General features: G+C 54.0%; 2 protein-coding genes across 2 annotated transcripts; both read left to right on the top strand.

Moving 5' to 3' along the window:
• Nucleotides 1-2,271: 2,271 nt before the first annotated feature.
• Nucleotides 2,272-10,746, top strand: LOC138068793 (ATPase family AAA domain-containing protein 2-like). Its single transcript, XM_068957504.1, has 14 exons — nt 2,272-2,523; nt 3,169-3,277; nt 3,510-3,625; nt 4,294-4,468; nt 4,766-4,854; nt 5,212-5,371; nt 6,451-6,541; nt 6,765-7,042; nt 7,470-7,504; nt 8,490-8,685; nt 9,180-9,365; nt 9,839-9,974; nt 10,123-10,316; nt 10,726-10,746. Exons 1-14 carry the CDS (start codon nt 2,327-2,329, stop codon nt 10,744-10,746), a joined length of 1,983 nt encoding a protein of 660 aa, XP_068813605.1. The 5' UTR covers nt 2,272-2,326.
• Nucleotides 10,747-15,265: 4,519 nt separating this feature from the next.
• LOC138068792 (ATPase family AAA domain-containing protein 2-like) lies at nt 15,266-23,739 on the top strand. The gene is made up of 14 exons (XM_068957503.1): nt 15,266-15,517; nt 16,161-16,269; nt 16,502-16,617; nt 17,286-17,460; nt 17,758-17,846; nt 18,204-18,363; nt 19,444-19,534; nt 19,758-20,035; nt 20,463-20,497; nt 21,483-21,678; nt 22,173-22,358; nt 22,832-22,967; nt 23,116-23,309; nt 23,719-23,739. The coding sequence occupies exons 1-14, from the start codon at nt 15,321-15,323 to the stop codon at nt 23,737-23,739; spliced, it is 1,983 nt and encodes a 660-aa protein (XP_068813604.1). The 5' UTR covers nt 15,266-15,320.
• The last annotated feature ends 3,822 nt before the right edge of the window (nt 23,740-27,561 follow it).

Genomic DNA, 27,561 nt, shown 5'->3' with positions numbered 1-27,561 from the left:
TGCCCACAAGATCACTGAGGGCAGTCACAGTCTTCCTCTGTGTTCATTCGGTTGCTCCCTTAGGCCTGCCTTCCTCAGCAGAGCCTCTCCTTGCCAGCAGGTGTAGCCCAGCATCCCCGAGGTGGGGACATGGCAGGGCTGGAAGGCCTGAGGGGAGCCCCAGCCTGGGGAAGCCCTCCTGTGGCTGCGCCTGCCCCCTGGCGGCCTCGGGGAGTGGGCAGGGAGGTGGGGGCATCTCCCCTAAAGTGCCCCAGGCAGCTCCCCTTCCCCTTGCAGGGCCCATCTTGGCAGGGCCTGGCCGGTCAATGCGTCCCTGCAGCCCCTCTGTGACATGGGCTGGGGCAGGACGCAGTGAGCGCATCACAGCAACAGCTTCCCCCTGCCCACATCGCCCCGGGAGCCTGAGCTGAGCCCACGCGCTTGGCGGTGCTCTCGCTACTGCTCTGCTCTGCTCTGCTCTGCTCTGGAGGAGCTGCTGGGCCGGGAGCAGGAGGAGGCGAGAGGAGGTGGTGGGACAGCGCGAGACGCTGTTTGGTGAGGTTCCCAGCAGGACGTTGGAGAGCAGCGGCTTCTCCTGGCCGCAAGACCTATTTGGACTAACTCGGGAGGCTGCGAATTCCCTCTGGGCCCCTAGGGAAGTCCTCTGGCCTGCTGGAAATTGCCCGCTGTGGGAGCCCCTCCATTATAGGGCGCTGTCGGGGCTGCACAACTTCCACGCTTAGAATCTTGGCTCCCCAGCAACACGTCCACCCCCGTGTCACTCGTGCCTCCTCAGCTGTGGTGAGAGGACCTTTGGCCCTTGCTCCAATAACTGCCTCCTCCTTTGCTGCTGCCAACACAGGTTTCTCCTGTGACGAGTGTTCATGTAGCTGTGGGTTTCGGAGTTACGCTTGTGCTCCTTGGTATGGTGGAGCCAACCTGGTTGGCAGGAGTGTTTTGTGCAGTCATGGCTACTCCAGTCTTTGAGGACTGAGAGGGTGCGTGAGAGGAGGAATCATAAAGGTGCTTCATGTCTGCAGAAGCTGCAGGCAGCTCCTGCGTAACTCCCTGCTGCTGGCTGAGGTTTTGCATTATCATTCCAACTAGACCTTCCGACTACTGGCTCTCGTGTCTACGGGCTCAGCAATTTCTCTAGTGTCTTGTGAACCAAACACTTGCTTCACTTTCAGCAGATTTCCCTTGTCCTCTTCAGCAGTTTTCATTGCCTGAGAAACTGCCTCAGGAGTAAAGAGCTTCTCTTGCATGCTTCCAAAAGTTGACATGTGCTTCATATGCTGCTTGAGCTCAGGTTCGGAGGAAGCATGGACCTCAGGCAGACTGAAGGAGTCCTTGCAGAAGAAGTCAAAACGTCTTTACCTTCCTCTTTCTCAGTAAGTTCTGTCTTCCACCCAGCACTCTGATGCCCTTGCACTTTTCACGCAGCTGAACAAACGCCTTCCAAAGTGCACTGCGCTCCACAAGAGCCTCTGTCTTTGCTCCCTGTAGGCGTGCTATAGCCTGAGAGAAAGGAAATCATCTGTCATATGCTATCAAGCTCCACTGGAAAGTACGTTAGAGGCAGCCTTTCTCGGAAGGGCTAATTCCCCACGCCTAAGCGGGGACATGAAAATGTCCGTGCGCACAGCGCAGTCCCAAAGTAGAGCTAGCTTCTGTCATTGTAGGGCCATCAAAGGCAGGTGAACGCCACACAGGGGAAGATGGCCGCGACTCTCCCAAGGACTATTACCTTCGACCCCGGAACGCCGTCGTCCAGTACCAAGAGCCATCGGAATGTGGGTTACAGGCACCGTTGGCCTGAAGGGCTGGTTGCTTCTGATTAAGGGTGGGGGAGTAGAACTTCTGGAATGAGAAGGTACATAGGCAGAGACAAACCAGAAATGATGCCTGGGCACTGTAATTACAGGGTCCTCAGAAGACGAGCAGACAGAGGATGATGGCGAAGGTACTCCCCGGGCACCTCACCTCAGGCAAACTGCTGAGGACACTCCCGCTCCCCGGGAAGGTAGGCTAGATGCAGAGCCTCTCTGAAGGGCTCGTTGCTTGTGTGTAAGTGGGATACAGGGTGGGCAATGCAAATGCATACACACACAGACCAATCAGAAGCTCTGTCTAGGCTCTGTGATTACAGGGGCAACGCGGGAAGGTGAAGGCCGGCAAGGGGAAGATGGCAAAGGTCCCTGGAAGCAGTATAACCTTCGAGCCAGGAAGACTGTTGCCTACTACCAGGAGGCATTGGAAGGTAGGTTCCACGCACAGTTTCTCGGGAGAGCTGATTTCTTGTGCAGAGTGGGCTCCACGTGGCTAAAGGAAAACAACTGTCATTGACATGCCCTGCCTTCATTCTGCAGGTCAGGCTCTCCCTTTGTCATTGAGATGCCTGTATCCTGTGCATGTTGCGTTTCTTGGCCGGCGTGCAGGCTCATTGCTGCTTTTTGTTTCTTCAGGCCCATCTTCTGAAGTCAGACAAAGAGCTGCGTCTCGCCGTGCCCGGTCACGAAGCCCGTGCTGCAGAAGAACGAGCAGGTCGGTGTATGGCTAGTGATAGTTCTCAGGGAGCCGTAGCGGTGCCTCTCCCATCACTGAGTAACACTTGTAAAGCTTTCCCGAGGGACGGTCACGAGGGGAAAATCACAGCATTGTAGCTGTGACAGTCGGAGGGTCTAGAGGAAGCAAGGCTTTTCCTCTGGGAGAGAAGATAGCTTTCATTAGCCAAGAGCTTGTAAAAAGGCAGGATTTGGGGGGGGGGGGGGGGGGGGAAGGAGCCAGTGATGAAGGATGAGGGTGGAGGTCCTGGCTGAGACTGGGTAACTGAAGCCAGAAGCCCCTGCCACAAATCGTCAGTAGACAATTTCATGGTGAAGTAGAACAATGATTTTCTTAACCCAGGTAGGCAATTTAGTGAGACCTAGAGGGAGAGTGTCTTGCTACGCTTGAGTAAAATGTCAGTCTCTTCTGTCCCATGATTGAAAATAGGTCAGTTTAAATTGGACAGGTGGCTCGAACCAAATTCTTCTTGCCTCTGAGAAATGAATATAGCTTCACAACATCCACGTTTATGCCAGTGTATAAGTGCTTCCACACTCTCTTGCAACAGGAAAAGCGCAGCTATCCCTCTACCTGCAGGTTCATTTAGAAAGCCCCTTGCCCTTTCTCCTTCTTGCACAACAGGGGTCTTCCCCTACACTCTGGGAAGGATGAACGCGAGGGAAAGCACGCGGAGGGAAGGAAAACGGGAACCAGCCTGCCGCAAGTGGACCCAGTGCAAACCGAGAGTTCGGTGAGGAGTGGGAACTCACTGAGGCGGTGGGGACCTTTCCAGTGTTCATGAGAACCTTCCTGACTGTGGCTGTCAACAGCTCCCGTGCTTCACGGTTTACTCTCGGGGAACTGCCAGGTCATCCTGAACCTTCCCTTTGGGCTGGCATAGGATACATTGGGAGGAAGGCTTTTTTGGCTAGGCTGCAGCTTTCTCTGACCTCTGACACGTCTCCTCTTGAATGTTTCCCTAGGTATGCTTTGATGGTGTCGGTGGTCTCGCTGACCACATTGCCGCTTTAAAGGAGATGGTGCTGTTTCCCTTGCTTTACCCCGAGTTCTTTGAGCGATTCCAAATCCGACCCCCCAGGTAACACACGCTGCCTTAGAACTACAACATGCTAATTGCGCTCTTCTCCGGAGAACATGAAGCGCAGGTGCCAGCACACCTGTGTGCTTCCACATTTCTGCCCGGGCACAGTTTGCCCAGTGGCAGTAAACAGGAATTCCTTACAAATGGCTTACGCCCAGGCTAGACCTACTTTCACACCACAAGCAATGCTTTGTTGCAGTCAAAGGCTTGCTGTCCAGGGCTGTCAAAGCTGAAGACGCTGCAGAAGGCTCCTGGTTTAAGAAGGTGGCTTTGGGAGTGCTTCTGCTGGTTGGCTTCTGAGTGTTTTGGAAAAGTCCCCTTGACTAGTTTATAAGCGGGAAGGCACGAGGTCCGGCAAGTCACCTCTAAGCTGTTGTTTGACAGACCTGCTGACTTCCCGCCTCCCTCTCTTTGTAAGGCTCAGTCAAAGAGCTTCCGACTTTTTCCACCAGAAAGACAGGCTTTGTTTGCTCTCAAATCTTGCCTCTTGGGAACACTGGCACCTGTCTGGACTTTCCTCCCACTGGAGCTCTTCCTGCGCTCTAATACTGCAAGTGTTCTGGTCAGGCGGGAAGGCTGCTTTGCTTTCAGGACGGCGGTTGCCACAGGCACTTTCCCATGTCTTTTTATTGTAGCTACGGACATCTCTTTTTGTCATGTTGCAGAGGCTGTCTGTTCTGTGGGCCACCAGGCACTGGAAAGACACTGGTGGCTCGAGCGCTCGCAAATGAATGTAGGCAGGGAGACAAGAGAATAGCCTTCTTTGTGAGAAAAGGTGCCGACTGCCTCAGTCAATGGGTCGGAGAATCCGAGCGGCAGCTCCGCTCCTTATTTGAGCAGGTAAGGAGGAAATAGGTTGGGCCAGAGTTGTACCTGTACTTGTCCGCGGTGGACGTCTGTCAGCAGAACTCGGCCTCCTGCCTAGTTTGGCCGTGTCTCCTGTTGACATGGGAACATCAGTGTTCCCTTCTCCCGTGCCGTCCGGCTTGGCCTGAAGGGCTGGAAACCTTGCAGATGGGTTGGGGCCAGCACAGGCTCCGTGCCTTTGCAGCCACAAGGATCATCCTGCGTGTTCTTGCTGAGTAGGGCTGTGTTTTACATACACTCAGTAGCCCTGCATCTGTGCTTCCCTTCCAGGCCTATGAGAAGCGGCCTTCGATTATTTTCTTCGATGAGATCGACGGTCTGGCTCCTGTGCGCTCCAGTCACCAAGATCAGATTCACAGGTACCACCTTTTCCTTGCATTGCCACGTAATCGGCTTCGTTTCCTTTCCCGAGGGAAAAAGACCCAGCTGGTCCCCTGGAGATGACACACGCACTTCTTCTGAACTCCTCTAGTACCATGACACAGAGGTTCACAGGATTTTAAAGACAAGAGTTGAAATCGAGTCCCTAAGCTTGGTTTCTGGACAAGGCCTCTCTTGCCTTACCTCGGTGTTTGGGGCCTACCATGAGTCCTTTCCCTAATCAACAGCTCTTCCAGAAAAGCTTATCCTTTTTGAGTGACGTGACTTTGGAGAAAGTCGGGCGGCATGTAACAGCAGCTACTAAACCAGGCAATCCAACAACATTTCCTTGCCAGTTCAATTGTCACCACGCTGCTGGCACTCATGGATGGCTTAGACAGCAGAGGCGAGGTCGTGGTCATCGGCGCCACCAACAGGCCAGACTCCCTGGATCCTGCTTTGCGAAGGCCTGGCCGCTTTGACAGGGAGTTCCTTTTCACCTTGCCAAACAGACAGGTAAGGCTCTTCCAGCAACCTTCCTGCTACGGTGCCAAGGCCTCTCTTTACAAGAACACCCTGTTGCCACACACTGTCTCCGAGAGGGAGGAAGCAAAGAGGTGCCCTACGTGCTGGAGACCTCCCTGTTCCCCGAGCAGAACTGGGAGGGAGGCTGCAAACAGGAGTTTCACGGAGCCTGGAGCACACGGGCTTTCTTCCTCGCCCAAGCGGTTGCGCTTGGCTTCGTTCCTTAGTCCACCCAGGCCCTTGCCTCCTGAAGTTGCCTCCTCGCTCTCACTCCTCCACTTGGGAGAAGCTTAGGTGAAAGCTTGTGCTTGAGTGTGGCCGCGCTGGGAATCCTGGGAGCCGCCCAGGAGCATTTAGGGAGCTGCCATTGTAACTGGTCTGAGCAGGCAGCTGGATGGAGACGGGAAGGACACTGCCCAGATGCAACACTGGGGAAGCTTTCTAGTGGCAAGGCTTGGGACGCTTGCAGTTCTTTGGCAACATCCAAGCAGGGACCACAGAGCTACAGAGCAACCAGAAGTAACTGTTTCCTTTAGAAAATAGAAACTCCAGGAGAAAGTGGAGCCCCGGCTTTGGTGCTTTCTTTCCTTTTCTTTTTTTTTTTTTTTCCCCCCCCTCTTGGCTATCCCAGATTCTTTTTTCTTGAGTTAGCGTGTGGGGAGCGGAGAGGAAGGAGAAACACATTATTGGATCGAAGGCTCGTAACAATGCACAACACAGTAAGAAAACAGGAAAGAAACAGGAAAACAGGAAAGAAACAGGAAACACTTCCCTGAATCTCTGGCAAAGGTCGGAGATGAGCATAGGCACAGCTTGACGTTTGCTCGTTCAGGGGTAGAGGTTTGAGTCAGAATTATTGTTTCTCCTACTGTAGTTACTCCTCCTACCTACTGGGGAAGTACTGAGCTTCGAGAAGCAGGCAGTGTGTTACTAGAATGCACACATTTCTTAACTTTAGCAGAGGAAGACAAGCAAGTACGGGAATGTGACAGTGGGGCTTTTGCGGATGTTTCTTTTGTTTCTGAGAAAAAGGTTGCAGACAAGCCCAAATGTAACCATCTGGCTTGTAGGCTCGCAAAGAGATTTTCAGGATCCACACGAGAGGCTGGAGCCCAAAGCCATCGGACACGCTGCTTGAAGAGCTGGCTGAAACATGTGTCGGTAAGATGAAAAAGCGCTCCGAGTTCCTGCCTCTGACTGGGTCCTGACAGCGTCTGAGCTTGTGCCAGGCAGTAGCCAAGCTCCCGAGCCTTCCCTTCCCTTGTCTCTCACCACACGGGAGGCTGTGCCTCCCAGAACGGAGCGTCCCTTGGCAAAGCCTGTCCTTGGCTCCTCTGAGCTGCCTGAGACTGACGGACCTTTTGCTTCTGCTCTGCTGAATTAGGATACTGTGGGGCCGACATTCAAGCCCTCTGCGCTGAAGCTGCCCTCTGCGCTCTCCATCGCCACTATCCCCACATCTACACCAGCAGTCAGAAGCTGCAGATCAACGTGGCTTCCATTGAGATCACTGCAACCGATTTTGTGCTGGCTATGCAGAAGACTGCACCAGCTTCACAGAGGGCCGTGGCTTCCCCCGGGCAACCACTCCCACCCGCCTCCAAGCCACTGCTTCAGAACACGCTAGAGAGGCTCCTAAAAGGCGTGCAGAGGGTATTTCCCCACGCAGCCCTTGCACTCCAGAAGCACCAACAGCCAGGTAGGGCCGTTACGTTCACTGCCGTCAGCCTCTCCCAAAGCAAACCCTGCTAGTTTGCGCCAACAACAGAAAGAAACCCTTGCGGCAGGCGGAGGGTAAATGGAATGAACGGTAGAGAGGGCAGAGCTGGGAACTCCTCCCGGTTCACAGCAAGGGAACTATGCGTTCTCCACTGAAGCAGCCAGCTTCTGGAGGTTGTCAGCATCATCTTTCCTGGGGTTTGGCACTGATTTAAGGCTTGAAAGAGGAGGCAATATGAGGGAGTGTTAGGCCGTGCCCTTCCCTTCCTTTCCACACTGGGAGTGTGGGCTCCCGCTGCAGAAAGAAGTGGCCTTGCTGGCTGCTTTAGGTGTCCAGGAACTGCGGAAGGGCTTCCTGCTTGTCCTCTAGCTGTACTGTAAGGAGAAGAGGAGTTTTTGCCACCAGTAAAACATAGCTTAGGCAAAGGCAGACAGTTTGGGGGAAATGGCATTATTCCGTGTATGCCCAGGCAGTGAAGACATACAAGGCAGTGGGTTTCAGCCCTCAGTTAGAAGCTGGCTTAGTGCAAGGGAGGGCTGCAGACCTTCAGGAGAGTTAACAAGCCTCTCTTACCTTCTCACGGTACCAATCCTTCTGTAGAAAACGCCTGCATGGAGAGTGAGGAGGCATCACCTTCTGGACAGCAAAAGGAAACCTTCCTCCACTTTAACAGGTTGTTAAACTGCCCGCGACCTTTTGAGTGAAATGCTTCTGATTGATTGCTGGGGCTTTCCCAAGTGTCTTGGCGGTTGCAGGTGGGAGGGGTGGTAGATGAGGGAGGAAAGAAGACCTTGCCCAGGGTGTCTGGTATCCAAAACTGCAAGAAGCAAGCACAGAGATAGAACTAGGTGCTACAGTTGTAAGAAAGCAAGGAGCTGCAGCCGATCAAGCTGAAGGGGGCAGCCTCCTTTTCCTCCCCCAAAGACATCCACAGACATTAGGGCATGCTGCCCTAATTTCATGCACGCTATTCCTCAAGGAGAGTTGCACTTGCAACCTAGGAGACAGCACCCAAGGACAGATGAAACAATTGGAACGCAAGAATCAAGCAAGTAGCCCCCATTTCTATGGGCTTACAGGAATGTTGTTATTGAGCCTAGCCACTTTTGCCCTTCCTCACATACAGCTAAGGGCTCTCAAAGCCCGTGTCATTTGCTTTCCCAGAAGGCTTGTTCTGCCCCTTCGTGACCACCACCTCCGTTACCAGCTGACCACTTTCACCTAAGCTTGACCAGTGCGGAGAACTCAAGGCTCCTCAACTCAGGACATCCTGAGCGTGAGAGCTTCAGCGGGGAAGACAGGCAGACTGGTGTGTGCTGGACAAAGACAGACACCTTCACCAGCTGTGTCTTGACTCATCGCTTTCTTTCCAAACTGCTTGTCTTGCAGCTCTTCTCCTAGCAATGCTTGTGGCCAGCCAGCATGTCACCGGCCCAGGTTCCTAATAGCTGGAGAGCCCGGCTACGGGCAAACTTCTCACTTGGCGCCTGCACTCTTACACGCGCTGGAGAGGTTTGCCGTTCACGTGCTGGACCTGCCGGCTCTCTTTGCTAGCAGCACGCCACCTGAAGAAAGATGCACACAGGTACCGCTTCTCTCTGCAGTCTCACAGCATTAATAGACTTCACGGGCTTAGCGGAGGCGGCCTGGCTTTCCTGTGCTTTCTGTGGTGTTTATGTTGTGCTGAAGGAACCCTTTTCTTGTACACTGAACAGCAGAGAAGCAGCATGTTGTGCAGGAGCATCTTTTCCATTGCAAGTGCCGCACAGTAAGGCTGTTGCTAGCAGCTCAGGGAGCTCCAAGATGCTCTTGAGAAACCTCTCTTCCTGGCAAGAGCTGCTGCTGCTGGCAGCGGGCTCCGCAGAGCTGTTTCCCTTGCCTCTTCAGGCTCTCTAGCTCCCAGGAGGCGCCTCTGCATCTGCCTGACTGCTGGTCATGCCCTTTCGCCAGCCTCCTTCTTTAGCAGACTGAACGGCAACCCCGGTTTGGGGCCAAAGAAAAGGGTTTCTTTTCTCTCAGCATACCACAGGTATGCTGCTACTCGCTTCAGTGGTCTTCCCCAAACTTCCTTCTTACTAGTTGGTCCGAGAAGCCCAGAGGACAGCACCCAGCATCATTTATATGCCACACATCCATGCCTGGTGGGAGGCTGCTGGAGTCACCTTGAGAGCTACGCTCACCACACTGCTAGAGCGCATTCCACCTTACGCTCCAGTGCTGTTGCTCGCTACTTCGGATGTTTGCCATGCAGATCTCCCGGAAGAGGTATTTCTGCCACCGCTTTGCCCGCTTTTCTCAGTCTCATGATAATTTATCACTCCCTGAAGTACCTCAATCCTGTGCCCTCCTAAGCACTTGGACATTGCTATTTCTAGGGCACCCTGCTGGCATCTCCTCCCTCGGGAGTTGCCACAAGGCTTCCAAGTGAAGGGCGGCAAGGCAAGGCAATCCACTGCAGGCCACCTAGGAGCTGGTGCGTGCCCTCCCTGGCCTCACTGGAACCTCGGCTCGCTGCCCTGAGCTTTCATCCTGGAGGTCTTCCTTACAGAAGACGCCCTCCAGTGCCGGGCTGACCCACTACAATCTTGCCGTGAAGGCCAAGAAGCAAACTTGTTCTAGTCTCCCCCTTATTCAAAGCATTCCTCGGCTTCCCTGAAAACAGTTTTCACCTGCTTGGAGTAGAGCACGAATCTGCGGGGGGCCTTAGGGCTGCACTGTCTTTTCTCCTCCCGCCTCAGGTGCAAGCTTTGTTTTCGGAGCTTTATGGAGAAGTCTTCAATGTCCAGCCACCCAGCAAGGAGGAAGGGAGAAAGCTTTTTGAGGACTTGCTTCTCCACCAAGCTGCTCCACCTGCTGCACCACAAAGGAGAGCAGGTGGGAACTGTCCTACACATAGAGCTTTGCCATCGGTAGCTTAGCAGCTCTTTGGCATGTGTTTGGGTATTTGATTTCCTGGCATGACTTTGTACTCTGCTTGTGTCGGACTGCCATCGCTTGGCTAACCTGTTCTGGTTGACTGAAGGTTGCCACGCACTGGAAGTCCTGCCTGTGGCATCCCCACCTGAGCCTCGACTGCTGGCGGAGGAGGAAGAGCGGCAGCTGGAGGAGCAAGAGGAGCACACATTGCCAGCGGTGCCTGCAGATGCCAGTACGCCCCTGCCTGGTGGCAAGTTCCCTCCTGTTTTCCTTTTTGTCTTGTTTTGCCTTGTGCACCAAGTAAGAGGACGATGCTCGATTTGGAAGACAGAACTGCTTAGGTAACGCTTTGGCTTGCTGCTTCTGCTATCTCTGTGCAGCTGTATGCAGACGAAAGCGAAGGCGGCCCACATCGCCCTCGGAGAGCCAGGCAGAGAAGAGGAGGAGATGGTCACCCGCTGCTGAGAAGGAAACTCACATCTGGCTCAGGGTAGGTTGCAGCTCGCTCATCTACCTTTCCTTCCCGCTCTGCTGCCGAGCCTGGAGCTCTCCAATATGCCAGCGGAGCTGCAGGCAGGGCCAACATGCAGCTAACACAACTGGAGCCTTGCTCTTTCTCTCAAGTAGGTCCAAGGAGCTCATTTCCTCCATGGAAATCCGGTGCCATGCTTAAGTCTGTTCCCTGACGTTTCACTCCTCCTTTATTTAGCGATACGAGAAAGTAGGATGAGAGTTGTGTTGGACTGCCTTCTTGTGTGTGTGTGAACACATCGAGAGCCTGCTCAGAAGATCTCGTGCTACTGTAAATGTCTACTGTCTGGCTTTTTTCTTCAGCAGCTGCTGAATGCTGTGGGCGAGGCAACCAAGGACTGCAGCATACGCCACCTCGAGAAACTCCATCTGCTGCTCAGCCAGTGTATTTACCACCACCGGCAGGACAATGACAAAACTCAGTTAATCGAGGTAATTTGCTAAGTAGAGCCAAGCAGCAATTGTATGCATCTACAGATCCTTTTATTTTCTCTAAAGAACTCAGCTACCGAGGGTTTGCGTTTGTCTTCCAGCTTATAGCTAGCTTGTCTTTGTTTGGTTGGTGACTATTATTATTTTTTATCTTCTTTTTTTTTGTTTTAGGAAATGAAGGAAGCAATTGAAAACTTCTCCCGTGCTCAGTAACGTGAAACTCAGAAAAGGGGCGTCTAGAATATATGAATAAAGCTCATGTCAATCCTTTGAAGGTGTCTTCCTGGCTGTTTTGCTATTGTTGCTCCTTCAGAAGCCTCGCAGTGCTGTTCAGAGGCCCCTCTTGCACCCCTCCATCCCATTCCCCCTCTTTCTTCCTCCTTGATCCCCTGCCCCACACATTGCTTACTCCGTTCTGCACGGGTCCCCCCGTGAACAACTCCAAATCCTCAGGACTCCTCATCACTTGCAAAGCCCAGGTTATCCCTCTCCCAGACTATGCCTGTAGTGGCCTCAGGGCCAGGTAAGTAGAGACTGGAGGCTTTTGGCCTTTGCCCTTGTCTGTTCTCCCTCGCCTGTCAGGTTCAGGTCTCTGTGGAGTTTTCTTCTCACTTGCCCCTTGGTCCTCGATCAGGTAACCTTAATGAAGCAGAGGCTCTCGCCAGCCACAAACCCTCCCAACGTCTCCCCAGCACTCTCCTGCTCGCCCCCTCCCCATGTTCCCCCAGCAACAAGGCTCAGCACCTTCTCCACAAAGGCACCTCAACGCACACGCGCGCACTGCACACACGCCCCAGTGCTCTCCTGAGGAAAAAAAAAAAAAAAGCCCCTCGAGTGGTTATGTGTGGAAAAGACGAGGCATTGGCCAGGTGATGCTTCCAGGTAGCACCAGCGTGCGGAGGGCACAAGTAGGAAGGGGGTGCTGCCGAGCGTGCCCTTTGCAAGTGAACAAGCTCTTTCCTGAGCAGCTCTTGCTCCTTTCATTGAAGAGGCCAATTTCTGCTCTGCCAAGCAGAGAGAGGTTGACATCTCGGACACTTTGCCATGGCCTTCCCCCAGGCTTCGGACACCTCTGTACCACATACACGCAAGCGAGCGCTTCTTTGTCCCACTCCCGTTGCACTTGGGTGAGCAGAGGCACACGGACAGGAAGGTGACAGAAGGCTTGCCTACACATGGACCTGTCTTTGGTGGATGTTCTCCTCCCGAGCTGCGTGAATATGCTCTCCTGCAGAGACACGGGCATGCTTACACAACTCTCCGGCTCCGGAAGAGGCACCGGCGCCCTGAGCGGGCTGCCTTCCTGGGCTGTTGAAGCCAGGGGCTCTCGGCAGCCTTTCTGTCCCTGTTGGCTTTCTTGGGCTGCGCAGTCGTGTGCCTTGCAACCGCCTCGGTTGCCCCCTTGGCATCCTCCAGGCTCCTTTGGGCACCCTCATATCCCTTCTCCGGGCACGCTCACGTGCTCTCTGCCCCTCTGCCTGTGCTCAGATCCCCTCTCTTCCCCTCATGCATGCTCAAGTCTCCTCTGGTCCTCTCCCTGCAGCCTCCCAGTCCTTCCATTTCCCTCTGCGAAGCACCTCCTCCACGGGGAACCCAAGCAGTGTGAGGGCGCTGCGAGTATTGTAGGCTGTGTGCGAGCATCACATTTTTCTTCTGCAAAATGAGTGACTTTGGACTGAAAATGGGGATTTCAGCTCATGAGGATCACATTTTTCAACCCTCCCCCCTCCCCCAAATTAGCACCCACCCCAAGCCCACTATTCCCAGTGGATGTCCCTAATGCAGAGGCTTTTTAGTGCCGAGGGAAAGAAATGACCATTGCCAAAAAGGGTTTGGGTTCTGCTTTGTTTTTCTTTTATTTTTCCCAGGCTTTGACACTGTTGGGACACATTCCTGGTGCATTTGTCTGAACGCAGTTCTCAGGGTGAGAGAGCAAACCCCTCTGCTGCTTCACTAGGCTCGGCCAGCTCCATGCTCGTGGCCTAGGGAAGCAACAGCTAGGGCTCGGCCCTTCCTGCCCACAAGATCACTGAGGGCAGTCACAGTCTTCCTCTGTGTTCATTCGGTTGCTCCCTTAGGCCTGCCTTCCTCAGCAGAGCCTCTCCTTGCCAGCAGGTGTAGCCCAGCATCCCCGAGGTGGGGACATGGCAGGGCTGGAAGGCCTGAGGGGAGCCCCAGCCTGGGGAAGCCCTCCTGTGGCTGCGCCTGCCCCCTGGCGGCCTCGGGGAGTGGGCAGGGAGGTGGGGGCATCTCCCCTAAAGTGCCCCAGGCAGCTCCCCTTCCCCTTGCAGGGCCCATCTTGGCAGGGCCTGGCCGGTCAATGCGTCCCTGCAGCCCCTCTGTGACATGGGCTGGGGCAGGACGCAGTGAGCGCATCACAGCAACAGCTTCCCCCTGCCCACATCGCCCCGGGAGCCTGAGCTGAGCCCACGCGCTTGGCGGTGCTCTCGCTACTGCTCTGCTCTGCTCTGCTCTGCTCTGGAGGAGCTGCTGGGCCGGGAGCAGGAGGAGGCGAGAGGAGGTGGTGGGACAGCGCGAGACGCTGTTTGGTGAGGTTCCCAGCAGGACGTTGGAGAGCAGCGGCTTCTCCTGGCCGCAAGACCTATTTGGACTAACTCGGGAGGCTGCGAATTCCCTCTGGGCCCCTAGGGAAGTCCTCTGGCCTGCTGGAAATTGCCCGCTGTGGGAGCCCCTCCATTATAGGGCGCTGTCGGGGCTGCACAACTTCCACGCTTAGAATCTTGGCTCCCCAGCAACACGTCCACCCCCGTGTCACTCGTGCCTCCTCAGCTGTGGTGAGAGGACCTTTGGCCCTTGCTCCAATAACTGCCTCCTCCTTTGCTGCTGCCAACACAGGTTTCTCCTGTGACGAGTGTTCATGTAGCTGTGGGTTTCGGAGTTACGCTTGTGCTCCTTGGTATGGTGGAGCCAACCTGGTTGGCAGGAGTGTTTTGTGCAGTCATGGCTACTCCAGTCTTTGAGGACTGAGAGGGTGCGTGAGAGGAGGAATCATAAAGGTGCTTCATGTCTGCAGAAGCTGCAGGCAGCTCCTGCGTAACTCCCTGCTGCTGGCTGAGGTTTTGCATTATCATTCCAACTAGACCTTCCGACTACTGGCTCTCGTGTCTACGGGCTCAGCAATTTCTCTAGTGTCTTGTGAACCAAACACTTGCTTCACTTTCAGCAGATTTCCCTTGTCCTCTTCAGCAGTTTTCATTGCCTGAGAAACTGCCTCAGGAGTAAAGAGCTTCTCTTGCATGCTTCCAAAAGTTGACATGTGCTTCATATGCTGCTTGAGCTCAGGTTCGGAGGAAGCATGGACCTCAGGCAGACTGAAGGAGTCCTTGCAGAAGAAGTCAAAACGTCTTTACCTTCCTCTTTCTCAGTAAGTTCTGTCTTCCACCCAGCACTCTGATGCCCTTGCACTTTTCACGCAGCTGAACAAACGCCTTCCAAAGTGCACTGCGCTCCACAAGAGCCTCTGTCTTTGCTCCCTGTAGGCGTGCTATAGCCTGAGAGAAAGGAAATCATCTGTCATATGCTATCAAGCTCCACTGGAAAGTACGTTAGAGGCAGCCTTTCTCGGAAGGGCTAATTCCCCACGCCTAAGCGGGGACATGAAAATGTCCGTGCGCACAGCGCAGTCCCAAAGTAGAGCTAGCTTCTGTCATTGTAGGGCCATCAAAGGCAGGTGAACGCCACACAGGGGAAGATGGCCGCGACTCTCCCAAGGACTATTACCTTCGACCCCGGAACGCCGTCGTCCAGTACCAAGAGCCATCGGAATGTGGGTTACAGGCACCGTTGGCCTGAAGGGCTGGTTGCTTCTGATTAAGGGTGGGGGAGTAGAACTTCTGGAATGAGAAGGTACATAGGCAGAGACAAACCAGAAACGATGCCTGGGCACTGTAATTACAGGGTCCTCAGAAGACGAGCAGACAGAGGATGATGGCGAAGGTACTCCCCGGGCACCTCACCTCAGGCAAACTGCTGAGGACACTCCCGCTCCCCGGGAAGGTAGGCTAGATGCAGAGCCTCTCTGAAGGGCTCGTTGCTTGTGTGTAAGTGGGATACAGGGTGGGCAATGCAAATGCATACACACACAGACCAATCAGAAGCTCTGTCTAGGCTCTGTGATTACAGGGGCAACGCGGGAAGGTGAAGGCCGGCAAGGGGAAGATGGCAAAGGTCCCTGGAAGCAGTATAACCTTCGAGCCAGGAAGACTGTTGCCTACTACCAGGAGGCATTGGAAGGTAGGTTCCACGCACAGTTTCTCGGGAGAGCTGATTTCTTGTGCAGAGTGGGCTCCACGTGGCTAAAGGAAAACAACTGTCATTGACATGCCCTGCCTTCATTCTGCAGGTCAGGCTCTCCCTTTGTCATTGAGATGCCTGTATCCTGTGCATGTTGCGTTTCTTGGCCGGCGTGCAGGCTCATTGCTGCTTTTTGTTTCTTCAGGCCCATCTTCTGAAGTCAGACAAAGAGCTGCGTCTCGCCGTGCCCGGTCACGAAGCCCGTGCTGCAGAAGAACGAGCAGGTCGGTGTATGGCTAGTGATAGTTCTCAGGGAGCCGTAGCGGTGCCTCTCCCATCACTGAGTAACACTTGTAAAGCTTTCCCGAGGGACGGTCACGAGGGGAAAATCACAGCATTGTAGCTGTGACAGTCGGAGGGTCTAGAGGAAGCAAGGCTTTTCCTCTGGGAGAGAAGATAGCTTTCATTAGCCAAGAGCTTGTAAAAAGGCAGGATTTGGGGGGGGGGGGGGGGGGAAGGAGCCAGTGATGAAGGATGAGGGTGGAGGTCCTGGCTGAGACTGGGTAACTGAAGCCAGAAGCCCCTGCCACAAATCGTCAGTAGACAATTTCATGGTGAAGTAGAACAATGATTTTCTTAACCCAGGTAGGCAATTTAGTGAGACCTAGAGGGAGAGTGTCTTGCTACGCTTGAGTAAAATGTCAGTCTCTTCTGTCCCATGATTGAAAATAGGTCAGTTTAAATTGGACAGGTGGCTCGAACCAAATTCTTCTTGCCTCTGAGAAATGAATATAGCTTCACAACATCCACGTTTATGCCAGTGTATAAGTGCTTCCACACTCTCTTGCAACAGGAAAAGCGCAGCTATCCCTCTACCTGCAGGTTCATTTAGAAAGCCCCTTGCCCTTTCTCCTTCTTGCACAACAGGGGTCTTCCCCTACACTCTGGGAAGGATGAACGCGAGGGAAAGCACGCGGAGGGAAGGAAAACGGGAACCAGCCTGCCGCAAGTGGACCCAGTGCAAACCGAGAGTTCGGTGAGGAGTGGGAACTCACTGAGGCGGTGGGGACCTTTCCAGTGTTCATGAGAACCTTCCTGACTGTGGCTGTCAACAGCTCCCGTGCTTCACGGTTTACTCTCGGGGAACTGCCAGGTCATCCTGAACCTTCCCTTTGGGCTGGCATAGGATACATTGGGAGGAAGGCTTTTTTGGCTAGGCTGCAGCTTTCTCTGACCTCTGACACGTCTCCTCTTGAATGTTTCCCTAGGTATGCTTTGATGGTGTCGGTGGTCTCGCTGACCACATTGCCGCTTTAAAGGAGATGGTGCTGTTTCCCTTGCTTTACCCCGAGTTCTTTGAGCGGTTCCAAATCCGACCCCCCAGGTAACACACGCTGCCTTAGAACTACAACATGCTAATTGCGCTCTTCTCCGGAGAACATGAAGCGCAGGTGCCAGCACACCTGTGTGCTTCCACATTTCTGCCCGGGCACAGTTTGCCCAGTGGCAGTAAACAGGAATTCCTTACAAATGGCTTACGCCCAGGCTAGACCTACTTTCACACCACAAGCAATGCTTTGTTGCAGTCAAAGGCTTGCTGTCCAGGGCTGTCAAAGCTGAAGACGCTGCAGAAGGCTCCTGGTTTAAGAAGGTGGCTTTGGGAGTGCTTCTGCTGGTTGGCTTCTGAGTGTTTTGGAAAAGTCCCCTTGACTAGTTTATAAGCGGGAAGGCACGAGGTCCGGCAAGTCACCTCTAAGCTGTTGTTTGACAGACCTGCTGACTTCCCGCCTCCCTCTCTTTGTAAGGCTCAGTCAAAGAGCTTCCGACTTTTTCCACCAGAAAGACAGGCTTTGTTTGCTCTCAAATCTTGCCTCTTGGGAACACTGGCACCTGTCTGGACTTTCCTCCCACTGGAGCTCTTCCTGCGCTCTAATACTGCAAGTGTTCTGGTCAGGCGGGAAGGCTGCTTTGCTTTCAGGACGGCGGTTGCCACAGGCACTTTCCCATGTCTTTTTATTGTAGCTACGGACATCTCTTTTTGTCATGTTGCAGAGGCTGTCTGTTCTGTGGGCCACCAGGCACTGGAAAGACACTGGTGGCTCGAGCGCTCGCAAATGAATGTAGGCAGGGAGACAAGAGAATAGCCTTCTTTGTGAGAAAAGGTGCCGACTGCCTCAGTCAATGGGTCGGAGAATCCGAGCGGCAGCTCCGCTCCTTATTTGAGCAGGTAAGGAGGAAATAGGTTGGGCCAGAGTTGTACCTGTACTTGTCCGCGGTGGACGTCTGTCAGCAGAACTCGGCCTCCTGCCTAGTTTGGCCGTGTCTCCTGTTGACATGGGAACATCAGTGTTCCCTTCTCCCGTGCCGTCCGGCTTGGCCTGAAGGGCTGGAAACCTTGCAGATGGGTTGGGGCCAGCACAGGCTCCGTGCCTTTGCAGCCACAAGGATCATCCTGCGTGTTCTTGCTGAGTAGGGCTGTGTTTTACATACACTCAGTAGCCCTGCATCTGTGCTTCCCTTCCAGGCCTATGAGAAGCGGCCTTCGATTATTTTCTTCGATGAGATCGACGGTCTGGCTCCTGTGCGCTCCAGTCACCAAGATCAGATTCACAGGTACCACCTTTTCCTTGCATTGCCACGTAATCGGCTTCGTTTCCTTTCCCGAGGGAAAAAGACCCAGCTGGTCCCCTGGAGATGACACACGCACTTCTTCTGAACTCCTCTAGTACCATGACACAGAGGTTCACAGGATTTTAAAGACAAGAGTTGAAATCGAGTCCCTAAGCTTGGTTTCTGGACAAGGCCTCTCTTGCCTTACCTCGGTGTTTGGGGCCTACCATGAGTCCTTTCCCTAATCAACAGCTCTTCCAGAAAAGCTTATCCTTTTTGAGTGACGTGACTTTGGAGAAAGTCGGGCGGCATGTAACAGCAGCTACTAAACCAGGCAATCCAACAACATTTCCTTGCCAGTTCAATTGTCACCACGCTGCTGGCACTCATGGATGGCTTAGACAGCAGAGGCGAGGTCGTGGTCATCGGCGCCACCAACAGGCCAGACTCCCTGGATCCTGCTTTGCGAAGGCCTGGCCGCTTTGACAGGGAGTTCCTTTTCACCTTGCCAAACAGACAGGTAAGGCTCTTCCAGCAACCTTCCTGCTACGGTGCCAAGGCCTCTCTTTACAAGAACACCCTGTTGCCACACACTGTCTCCGAGAGGGAGGAAGCAAAGAGGTGCCCTACGTGCTGGAGACCTCCCTGTTCCCCGAGCAGAACTGGGAGGGAGGCTGCAAACAGGAGTTTCACGGAGCCTGGAGCACACGGGCTTTCTTCCTCGCCCAAGCGGTTGCGCTTGGCTTCGTTCCTTAGTCCACCCAGGCCCTTGCCTCCTGAAGTTGCCTCCTCGCTCTCACTCCTCCACTTGGGAGAAGCTTAGGTGAAAGCTTGTGCTTGAGTGTGGCCGCGCTGGGAATCCTGGGAGCCGCCCAGGAGCATTTAGGGAGCTGCCATTGTAACTGGTCTGAGCAGGCAGCTGGATGGAGACGGGAAGGACACTGCCCAGATGCAACACTGGGGAAGCTTTCTAGTGGCAAGGCTTGGGACGCTTGCAGTTCTTTGGCAACATCCAAGCAGGGACCACAGAGCTACAGAGCAACCAGAAGTAACTGTTTCCTTTAGAAAATAGAAACTCCAGGAGAAAGTGGAGCCCCGGCTTTGGTGCTTTCTTTCCTTTTCTTTTTTTTTTTTTTTCCCCCCCCCTCTTGGCTATCCCAGATTCTTTTTTCTTGAGTTAGCGTGTGGGGAGCGGAGAGGAAGGAGAAACACATTATTGGATCGAAGGCTCGTAACAATGCACAACACAGTAAGAAAACAGGAAAGAAACAGGAAAACAGGAAAGAAACAGGAAACACTTCCCTGAATCTCTGGCAAAGGTCGGAGATGAGCATAGGCACAGCTTGACGTTTGCTCGTTCAGGGGTAGAGGTTTGAGTCAGAATTATTGTTTCTCCTACTGTAGTTACTCCTCCTACCTACTGGGGAAGTACTGAGCTTCGAGAAGCAGGCAGTGTGTTACTAGAATGCACACATTTCTTAACTTTAGCAGAGGAAGACAAGCAAGTACGGGAATGTGACAGTGGGGCTTTTGCGGATGTTTCTTTTGTTTCTGAGAAAAAGGTTGCAGACAAGCCCAAATGTAACCATCTGGCTTGTAGGCTCGCAAAGAGATTTTCAGGATCCACACGAGAGGCTGGAGCCCAAAGCCATCGGACACGCTGCTTGAAGAGCTGGCTGAAACATGTGTCGGTAAGATGAAAAAGCGCTCCGAGTTCCTGCCTCTGACTGGGTCCTGACAGCGTCTGAGCTTGTGCCAGGCAGTAGCCAAGCTCCCGAGCCTTCCCTTCCCTTGTCTCTCACCACACGGGAGGCTGTGCCTCCCAGAACGGAGCGTCCCTTGGCAAAGCCTGTCCTTGGCTCCTCTGAGCTGCCTGAGACTGACGGACCTTTTGCTTCTGCTCTGCTGAATTAGGATACTGTGGGGCCGACATTCAAGCCCTCTGCGCTGAAGCTGCCCTCTGCGCTCTCCATCGCCACTATCCCCACATCTACACCAGCAGTCAGAAGCTGCAGATCAACGTGGCTTCCATTGAGATCACTGCAACCGATTTTGTGCTGGCTATGCAGAAGACTGCACCAGCTTCACAGAGGGCCGTGGCTTCCCCCGGGCAACCACTCCCACCCGCCTCCAAGCCACTGCTTCAGAACACGCTAGAGAGGCTCCTAAAAGGCGTGCAGAGGGTATTTCCCCACGCAGCCCTTGCACTCCAGAAGCACCAACAGCCAGGTAGGGCCGTTACGTTCACTGCCGTCAGCCTCTCCCAAAGCAAACCCTGCTAGTTTGCGCCAACAACAGAAAGAAACCCTTGCGGCAGGCGGAGGGTAAATGGAATGAACGGTAGAGAGGGCAGAGCTGGGAACTCCTCCCGGTTCACAGCAAGGGAACTATGCGTTCTCCACTGAAGCAGCCAGCTTCTGGAGGTTGTCAGCATCATCTTTCCTGGGGTTTGGCACTGATTTAAGGCTTGAAAGAGGAGGCAATATGAGGGAGTGTTAGGCCGTGCCCTTCCCTTCCTTTCCACACTGGGAGTGTGGGCTCCCGCTGCAGAAAGAAGTGGCCTTGCTGGCTGCTTTAGGTGTCCAGGAACTGCGGAAGGGCTTCCTGCTTGTCCTCTAGCTGTACTGTAAGGAGAAGAGGAGTTTTTGCCACCAGTAAAACATAGCTTAGGCAAAGGCAGACAGTTTGGGGGAAATGGCATTATTCCGTGTATGCCCAGGCAGTGAAGACATACAAGGCAGTGGGTTTCAGCCCTCAGTTAGAAGCTGGCTTAGTGCAAGGGAGGGCTGCAGACCTTCAGGAGAGTTAACAAGCCTCTCTTACCTTCTCACGGTACCAATCCTTCTGTAGAAAACGCCTGCATGGAGAGTGAGGAGGCATCACCTTCTGGACAGCAAAAGGAAACCTTCCTCCACTTTAACAGGTTGTTAAACTGCCCGCGACCTTTTGAGTGAAATGCTTCTGATTGATTGCTGGGGCTTTCCCAAGTGTCTTGGCGGTTGCAGGTGGGAGGGGTGGTAGATGAGGGAGGAAAGAAGACCTTGCCCAGGGTGTCTGGTATCCAAAACTGCAAGAAGCAAGCACAGAGATAGAACTAGGTGCTACAGTTGTAAGAAAGCAAGGAGCTGCAGCCGATCAAGCTGAAGGGGGCAGCCTCCTTTTCCTCCCCCAAAGACATCCACAGACATTAGGGCATGCTGCCCTAATTTCATGCACGCTATTCCTCAAGGAGAGTTGCACTTGCAACCTAGGAGACAGCACCCAAGGACAGATGAAACAATTGGAACGCAAGAATCAAGCAAGTAGCCCCCATTTCTATGGGCTTACAGGAATGTTGTTATTGAGCCTAGCCACTTTTGCCCTTCCTCACATACAGCTAAGGGCTCTCAAAGCCCGCGTCATTTGCTTTCCCAGAAGGCTTGTTCTGCCCCTTCGTGACCACCACCTCCGTTACCAGCTGACCACTTTCACCTAAGCTTGACCAGTGCGGAGAACTCAAGGCTCCTCAACTCAGGACATCCTGAGCGTGAGAGCTTCAGCGGGGAAGACAGGCAGACTGGTGTGTGCTGGACAAAGACAGACACCTTCACCAGCTGTGTCTTGACTCATCGCTTTCTTTCCAAACTGCTTGTCTTGCAGCTCTTCTCCTAGCAATGCTTGTGGCCAGCCAGCATGTCACCGGCCCAGGTTCCTAATAGCTGGAGAGCCCGGCTACGGGCAAACTTCTCACTTGGCGCCTGCACTCTTACACGCGCTGGAGAGGTTTGCCGTTCACGTGCTGGACCTGCCGGCTCTCTTTGCTAGCAGCACGCCACCTGAAGAAAGATGCACACAGGTACCGCTTCTCTCTGCAGTCTCACAGCATTAATAGACTTCACGGGCTTAGCGGAGGCGGCCTGGCTTTCCTGTGCTTTCTGTGGTGTTTATGTTGTGCTGAAGGAACCCTTTTCTTGTACACTGAACAGCAGAGAAGCAGCATGTTGTGCAGGAGCATCTTTTCCATTGCAAGTGCCGCACAGTAAGGCTGTTGCTAGCAGCTCAGGGAGCTCCAAGATGCTCTTGAGAAACCTCTCTTCCTGGCAAGAGCTGCTGCTGCTGGCAGCGGGCTCCGCAGAGCTGTTTCCCTTGCCTCTTCAGGCTCTCTAGCTCCCAGGAGGCGCCTCTGCATCTGCCTGACTGCTGGTCATGCCCTTTCGCCAGCCTCCTTCTTTAGCAGACTGAACGGCAACCCCGGTTTGGGGCCAAAGAAAAGGGTTTCTTTTCTCTCAGCATACCACAGGTATGCTGCTACTCGCTTCAGTGGTCTTCCCCAAACTTCCTTCTTACTAGTTGGTCCGAGAAGCCCAGAGGACAGCACCCAGCATCATTTATATGCCACACATCCATGCCTGGTGGGAGGCTGCTGGAGTCACCTTGAGAGCTACGCTCACCACACTGCTAGAGCGCATTCCACCTTACGCTCCAGTGCTGTTGCTCGCTACTTCGGATGTTTGCCATGCAGATCTCCCGGAAGAGGTATTTCTGCCACCGCTTTGCCCGCTTTTCTCAGTCTCATGATAATTTATCACTCCCTGAAGTACCTCAATCCTGTGCCCTCCTAAGCACTTGGACATTGCTATTTCTAGGGCACCCTGCTGGCATCTCCTCCCTCGGGAGTTGCCACAAGGCTTCCAAGTGAAGGGCGGCAAGGCAAGGCAATCCACTGCAGGCCACCTAGGAGCTGGTGCGTGCCCTCCCTGGCCTCACTGGAACCTCGGCTCGCTGCCCTGAGCTTTCATCCTGGAGGTCTTCCTTACAGAAGACGCCCTCCAGTGCCGGGCTGACCCACTACAATCTTGCCGTGAAGGCCAAGAAGCAAACTTGTTCTAGTCTCCCCCTTATTCAAAGCATTCCTCGGCTTCCCTGAAAACAGTTTTCACCTGCTTGGAGTAGAGCACGAATCTGCGGGGGGCCTTAGGGCTGCACTGTCTTTTCTCCTCCCGCCTCAGGTGCAAGCTTTGTTTTCGGAGCTTTATGGAGAAGTCTTCAATGTCCAGCCACCCAGCAAGGAGGAAGGGAGAAAGCTTTTTGAGGACTTGCTTCTCCACCAAGCTGCTCCACCTGCTGCACCACAAAGGAGAGCAGGTGGGAACTGTCCTACACATAGAGCTTTGCCATCGGTAGCTTAGCAGCTCTTTGGCATGTGTTTGGGTATTTGATTTCCTGGCATGACTTTGTACTCTGCTTGTGTCGGACTGCCATCGCTTGGCTAACCTGTTCTGGTTGACTGAAGGTTGCCACGCACTGGAAGTCCTGCCTGTGGCATCCCCACCTGAGCCTCGACTGCTGGCGGAGGAGGAAGAGCGGCAGCTGGAGGAGCAAGAGGAGCACACATTGCCAGCGGTGCCTGCAGATGCCAGTACGCCCCTGCCTGGTGGCAAGTTCCCTCCTGTTTTCCTTTTTGTCTTGTTTTGCCTTGTGCACCAAGTAAGAGGACGATGCTCGATTTGGAAGACAGAACTGCTTAGGTAACGCTTTGGCTTGCTGCTTCTGCTATCTCTGTGCAGCTGTATGCAGACGAAAGCGAAGGCGGCCCACATCGCCCTCGGAGAGCCAGGCAGAGAAGAGGAGGAGATGGTCACCCGCTGCTGAGAAGGAAACTCACATCTGGCTCAGGGTAGGTTACAGCTCGCTCATCTACCTTTCCTTCCCGCTCTGCTGCCGAGCCTGGAGCTCTCCAATATGCCAGCGGAGCTGCAGGCAGGGCCAACATGCAGCTAACACAACTGGAGCCTTGCTCTTTCTCTCAAGTAGGTCCAAGGAGCTCATTTCCTCCATGGAAATCCGGTGCCATGCTTAAGTCTGTTCCCTGACGTTTCACTCCTCCTTTATTTAGCGATACGAGAAAGTAGGATGAGAGTTGTGTTGGACTGCCTTCTTGTGTGTGTGTGAACACATCGAGAGCCTGCTCAGAAGATCTCGTGCTACTGTAAATGTCTACTGTCTGGCTTTTTTCTTCAGCAGCTGCTGAATGCTGTGGGCGAGGCAACCAAGGACTGCAGCATACGCCACCTCGAGAAACTCCATCTGCTGCTCAGCCAGTGTATTTACCACCACCGGCAGGACAATGACAAAACTCAGTTAATCGAGGTAATTTGCTAAGTAGAGCCAAGCAGCAATTGTATGCATCTACAGATCCTTTTATTTTCTCTAAAGAACTCAGCTACCGAGGGTTTGCGTTTGTCTTCCAGCTTATAGCTAGCTTGTCTTTGTTTGGTTGGTGACTATTATTATTTTTTATCTTCTTTTTTTTTGTTTTAGGAAATGAAGGAAGCAATTGAAAACTTCTCCCGTGCTCAGTAACGTGAAACTCAGAAAAGGGGCGTCTAGAATATATGAATAAAGCTCATGTCAATCCTTTGAAGGTGTCTTCCTGGCTGTTTTGCTATTGTTGCTCCTTCAGAAGCCTCGCAGTGCTGTTCAGAGGCCCCTCTTGCACCCCTCCATCCCATTCCCCCTCTTTCTTCCTCCTTGATCCCCTGCCCCACACATTGCTTACTCCGTTCTGCACGGGTCCCCCCGTGAACAACTCCAAATCCTCAGGACTCCTCATCACTTGCAAAGCCCAGGTTATCCCTCTCCCAGACTATGCCTGTAGTGGCCTCAGGGCCAGGTAAGTAGAGACTGGAGGCTTTTGGCCTTTGCCCTTGTCTGTTCTCCCTCGCCTGTCAGGTTCAGGTCTCTGTGGAGTTTTCTTCTCACTTGCCCCTTGGTCCTCGATCAGGTAACCTTAATGAAGCAGAGGCTCTCGCCAGCCACAAACCCTCCCAACGTCTCCCCAGCACTCTCCTGCTCGCCCCCTCCCCATGTTCCCCCAGCAACAAGGCTCAGCACCTTCTCCACAAAGGCACCTCAACGCACACGCGCGCACTGCACACACGCCCCAGTGCTCTCCTGAGAAAAAAAAAAAAAAAAGCCCCTCGAGTGGTTATGTGTGGAAAAGACGAGGCATTGGCCAGGTGATGCTTCCAGGTAGCACCAGCGTGCGGAGGGCACAAGTAGGAAGGGGGTGCTGCCGAGCGTGCCCTTTGCAAGTGAACAAGCTCTTTCCTGAGCAGCTCTTGCTCCTTTCATTGAAGAGGCCAATTTCTGCTCTGCCAAGCAGAGAGAGGTTGACATCTCGGACACTTTGCCATGGCCTTCCCCCAGGCTTCGGACACCTCTGTACCACATACACGCAAGCGAGCGCTTCTTTGTCCCACTCCCGTTGCACTTGGGTGAGCAGAGGCACACGGACAGGAAGGTGACAGAAGGCTTGCCTACACATGGACCTGTCTTTGGTGGATGTTCTCCTCCCGAGCTGCGTGAATATGCTCTCCTGCAGAGACACGGGCATGCTTACACAACTCTCCGGCTCCGGAAGAGGCACCGGCGCCCTGAGCGGGCTGCCTTCCTGGGCTGTTGAAGCCAGGGGCTCTCGGCAGCCTTTCTGTCCCTGTTGGCTTTCTTGGGCTGCGCAGTCGTGTGCCTTGCAACCGCCTCGGTTGCCCCCTTGGCATCCTCCAGGCTCCTTTGGGCACCCTCATATCCCTTCTCCGGGCACGCTCACGTGCTCTCTGCCCCTCTGCCTGTGCTCAGATCCCCTCTCTTCCCCTCATGCATGCTCAAGTCTCCTCTGGTCCTCTCCCTGCAGCCTCCCAGTCCTTCCATTTCCCTCTGCGAAGCACCTCCTCCACGGGGAACCCAAGCAGTGTGAGGGCGCTGCGAGTATTGTAGGCTGTGTGCGAGCATCACATTTTTCTTCTGCAAAATGAGTGACTTTGGACTGAAAATGGGGATTTCGGCTCATGAGGATCACATTTTTCAACCCTCCCCCCTCCCCCAAATTAGCACCCACCCCAAGCCCACTATTCCCAGTGGATGTCCCTAATGCAGAGGCTTTTTAGTGCCGAGGGAAAGAAATGACCATTGCCAAAAAGGGTTTGGGTTCTGCTTTGTTTTTCTTTTATTTTTCCCAGGCTTTGACACTGTTGGGACACATTCCTGGTGCATTTGTCTGAACGCAGTTCTCAGGGTGAGAGAGCAAACCCCTCTGCTGCTTCACTAGGCTCGGCCAGCTCCATGCTCGTGGCCTAGGGAAGCAACAGCTAGGGCTCGGCCCTTCCTGCCCACAAGATCACTGAGGGCAGTCACAGTCTTCCTCTGTGTTCATTCGGTTGCTCCCTTAGGCCTGCCTTCCTCAGCAGAGCCTCTCCTTGCCAGCAGGTGTAGCCCAGCATCCCCGAGGTGGGGACATGGCAGGGCTGGAAGGCCTGAGGGGAGCCCCAGCCTGGGGAAGCCCTCCTGTGGCTGCGCCTGCCCCCTGGCGGCCTCGGGGAGTGGGCAGGGAGGTGGGGGCATCTCCCCTAAAGTGCCCCAGGCAGCTCCCCTTCCCCTTGCAGGGCCCATCTTGGCAGGGCCTGGCCGGTCAATGCGTCCCTGCAGCCCCTCTGTGACATGGGCTGGGGCAGGACGCAGTGAGCGCATCACAGCAACAGCTTCCCCCTGCCCACATCGCCCCGGGAGCCTGAGCTGAGCCCACGCGCTTGGCGGTGCTCTCGCTACTGCTCTGCTCTGCTCTGCTCTGCTCTGGAGGAGCTGCTGGGCCGGGAGCAGGAGGAGGCGAGAGGAGGTGGTGGGACAGCGCGAGACGCTGTTTGGTGAGGTTCCCAGCAGGACGTTGGAGAGCAGCGGCTTCTCCTGGCCGCAAGACCTATTTGGACTAACTCGGGAGGCTGCGAATTCCCTCTGGGCCCCTAGGGAAGTCCTCTGGCCTGCTGGAAATTGCCCGCTGTGGGAGCCCCTCCATTATAGGGCGCTGTCGGGGCTGCACAACTTCCACGCTTAGAATCTTGGCTCCCCAGCAACACGTCCACCCCCGTGTCACTCGTGCCTCCTCAGCTGTGGTGAGAGGACCTTTGGCCCTTGCTCCAATAACTGCCTCCTCCTTTGCTGCTGCCAACACAGGTTTCTCCTGTGACGAGTGTTCATGTAGCTGTGGGTTTCGGAGTTACGCTTGTGCTCCTTGGTATGGTGGAGCCAACCTGGTTGGCAGGAGTGTTTTGTGCAGTCATGGCTACTCCAGTCTTTGAGGACTGAGAGGGTGCGTGAGAGGAGGAATCATAAAGGTGCTTCATGTCTGCAGAAGCTGCAGGCAGCTCCTGCGTAACTCCCTGCTGCTGGCTGAGGTTTTGCATTATCATTCCAACTAGACCTTCCGACTACTGGCTCTCGTGTCTACGGGCTCAGCAATTTCTCTAGTGTCTTGTGAACCAAACACTTGCTTCACTTTCAGCAGATTTCCCTTGTCCTCTTCAGCAGTTTTCATTGCCTGAGAAACTGCCTCAGGAGTAAAGAGCTTCTCTTGCATGCTTCCAAAAGTTGACATGTGCTTCATATGCTGCTTGAGCTCAGGTTCGGAGGAAGCATGGACCTCAGGCAGACTGAAGGAGTCCTTGCAGAAGAAGTCAAAACGTCTTTACCTTCCTCTTTCTCAGTAAGTTCTGTCTTCCACCCAGCACTCTGATGCCCTTGCACTTTTCACGCAGCTGAACAAACGCCTTCCAAAGTGCACTGCGCTCCACAAGAGCCTCTGTCTTTGCTCCCTGTAGGCGTGCTATAGCCTGAGAGAAAGGAAATCATCTGTCATATGCTATCAAGCTCCACTGGAAAGTACGTTAGAGGCAGCCTTTCTCGGAAG

This window comes from Struthio camelus, chromosome 11 (assembly GCF_040807025.1).
Source record: "Struthio camelus isolate bStrCam1 chromosome 11, bStrCam1.hap1, whole genome shotgun sequence".
NCBI lineage: Eukaryota > Metazoa > Chordata > Aves > Struthioniformes > Struthionidae > Struthio > Struthio camelus.
This window is presented reverse-complemented; position numbering and strand designations above follow the sequence as displayed.

Coding starts and splice junctions, on each gene's coding strand:
- LOC138068792 (XM_068957503.1), top strand. CDS start 15,321: ATGCCCTGCCTTCATTCTGCAGGTCAGGCTCTCCCTTTGTCATTGAGA. Junction 20,498..21,482: donor AAGAGGAGTTTTTGCCACCA/GTAAAACATAGC, acceptor CTTGTCTTGCAG/CTCTTCTCCTAGCAATGCTT. Junction 22,968..23,115: donor TGCACCACAAAGGAGAGCAG/GTGGGAACTGTC, acceptor GGTTGACTGAAG/GTTGCCACGCACTGGAAGTC.
- LOC138068793 (XM_068957504.1), top strand. CDS start 2,327: ATGCCCTGCCTTCATTCTGCAGGTCAGGCTCTCCCTTTGTCATTGAGA. Junction 7,043..7,469: donor GCGTGCAGAGGGTATTTCCC/CACGCAGCCCTT, acceptor CTTGTCCTCTAG/CTGTACTGTAAGGAGAAGAG. Junction 9,975..10,122: donor TGCACCACAAAGGAGAGCAG/GTGGGAACTGTC, acceptor GGTTGACTGAAG/GTTGCCACGCACTGGAAGTC.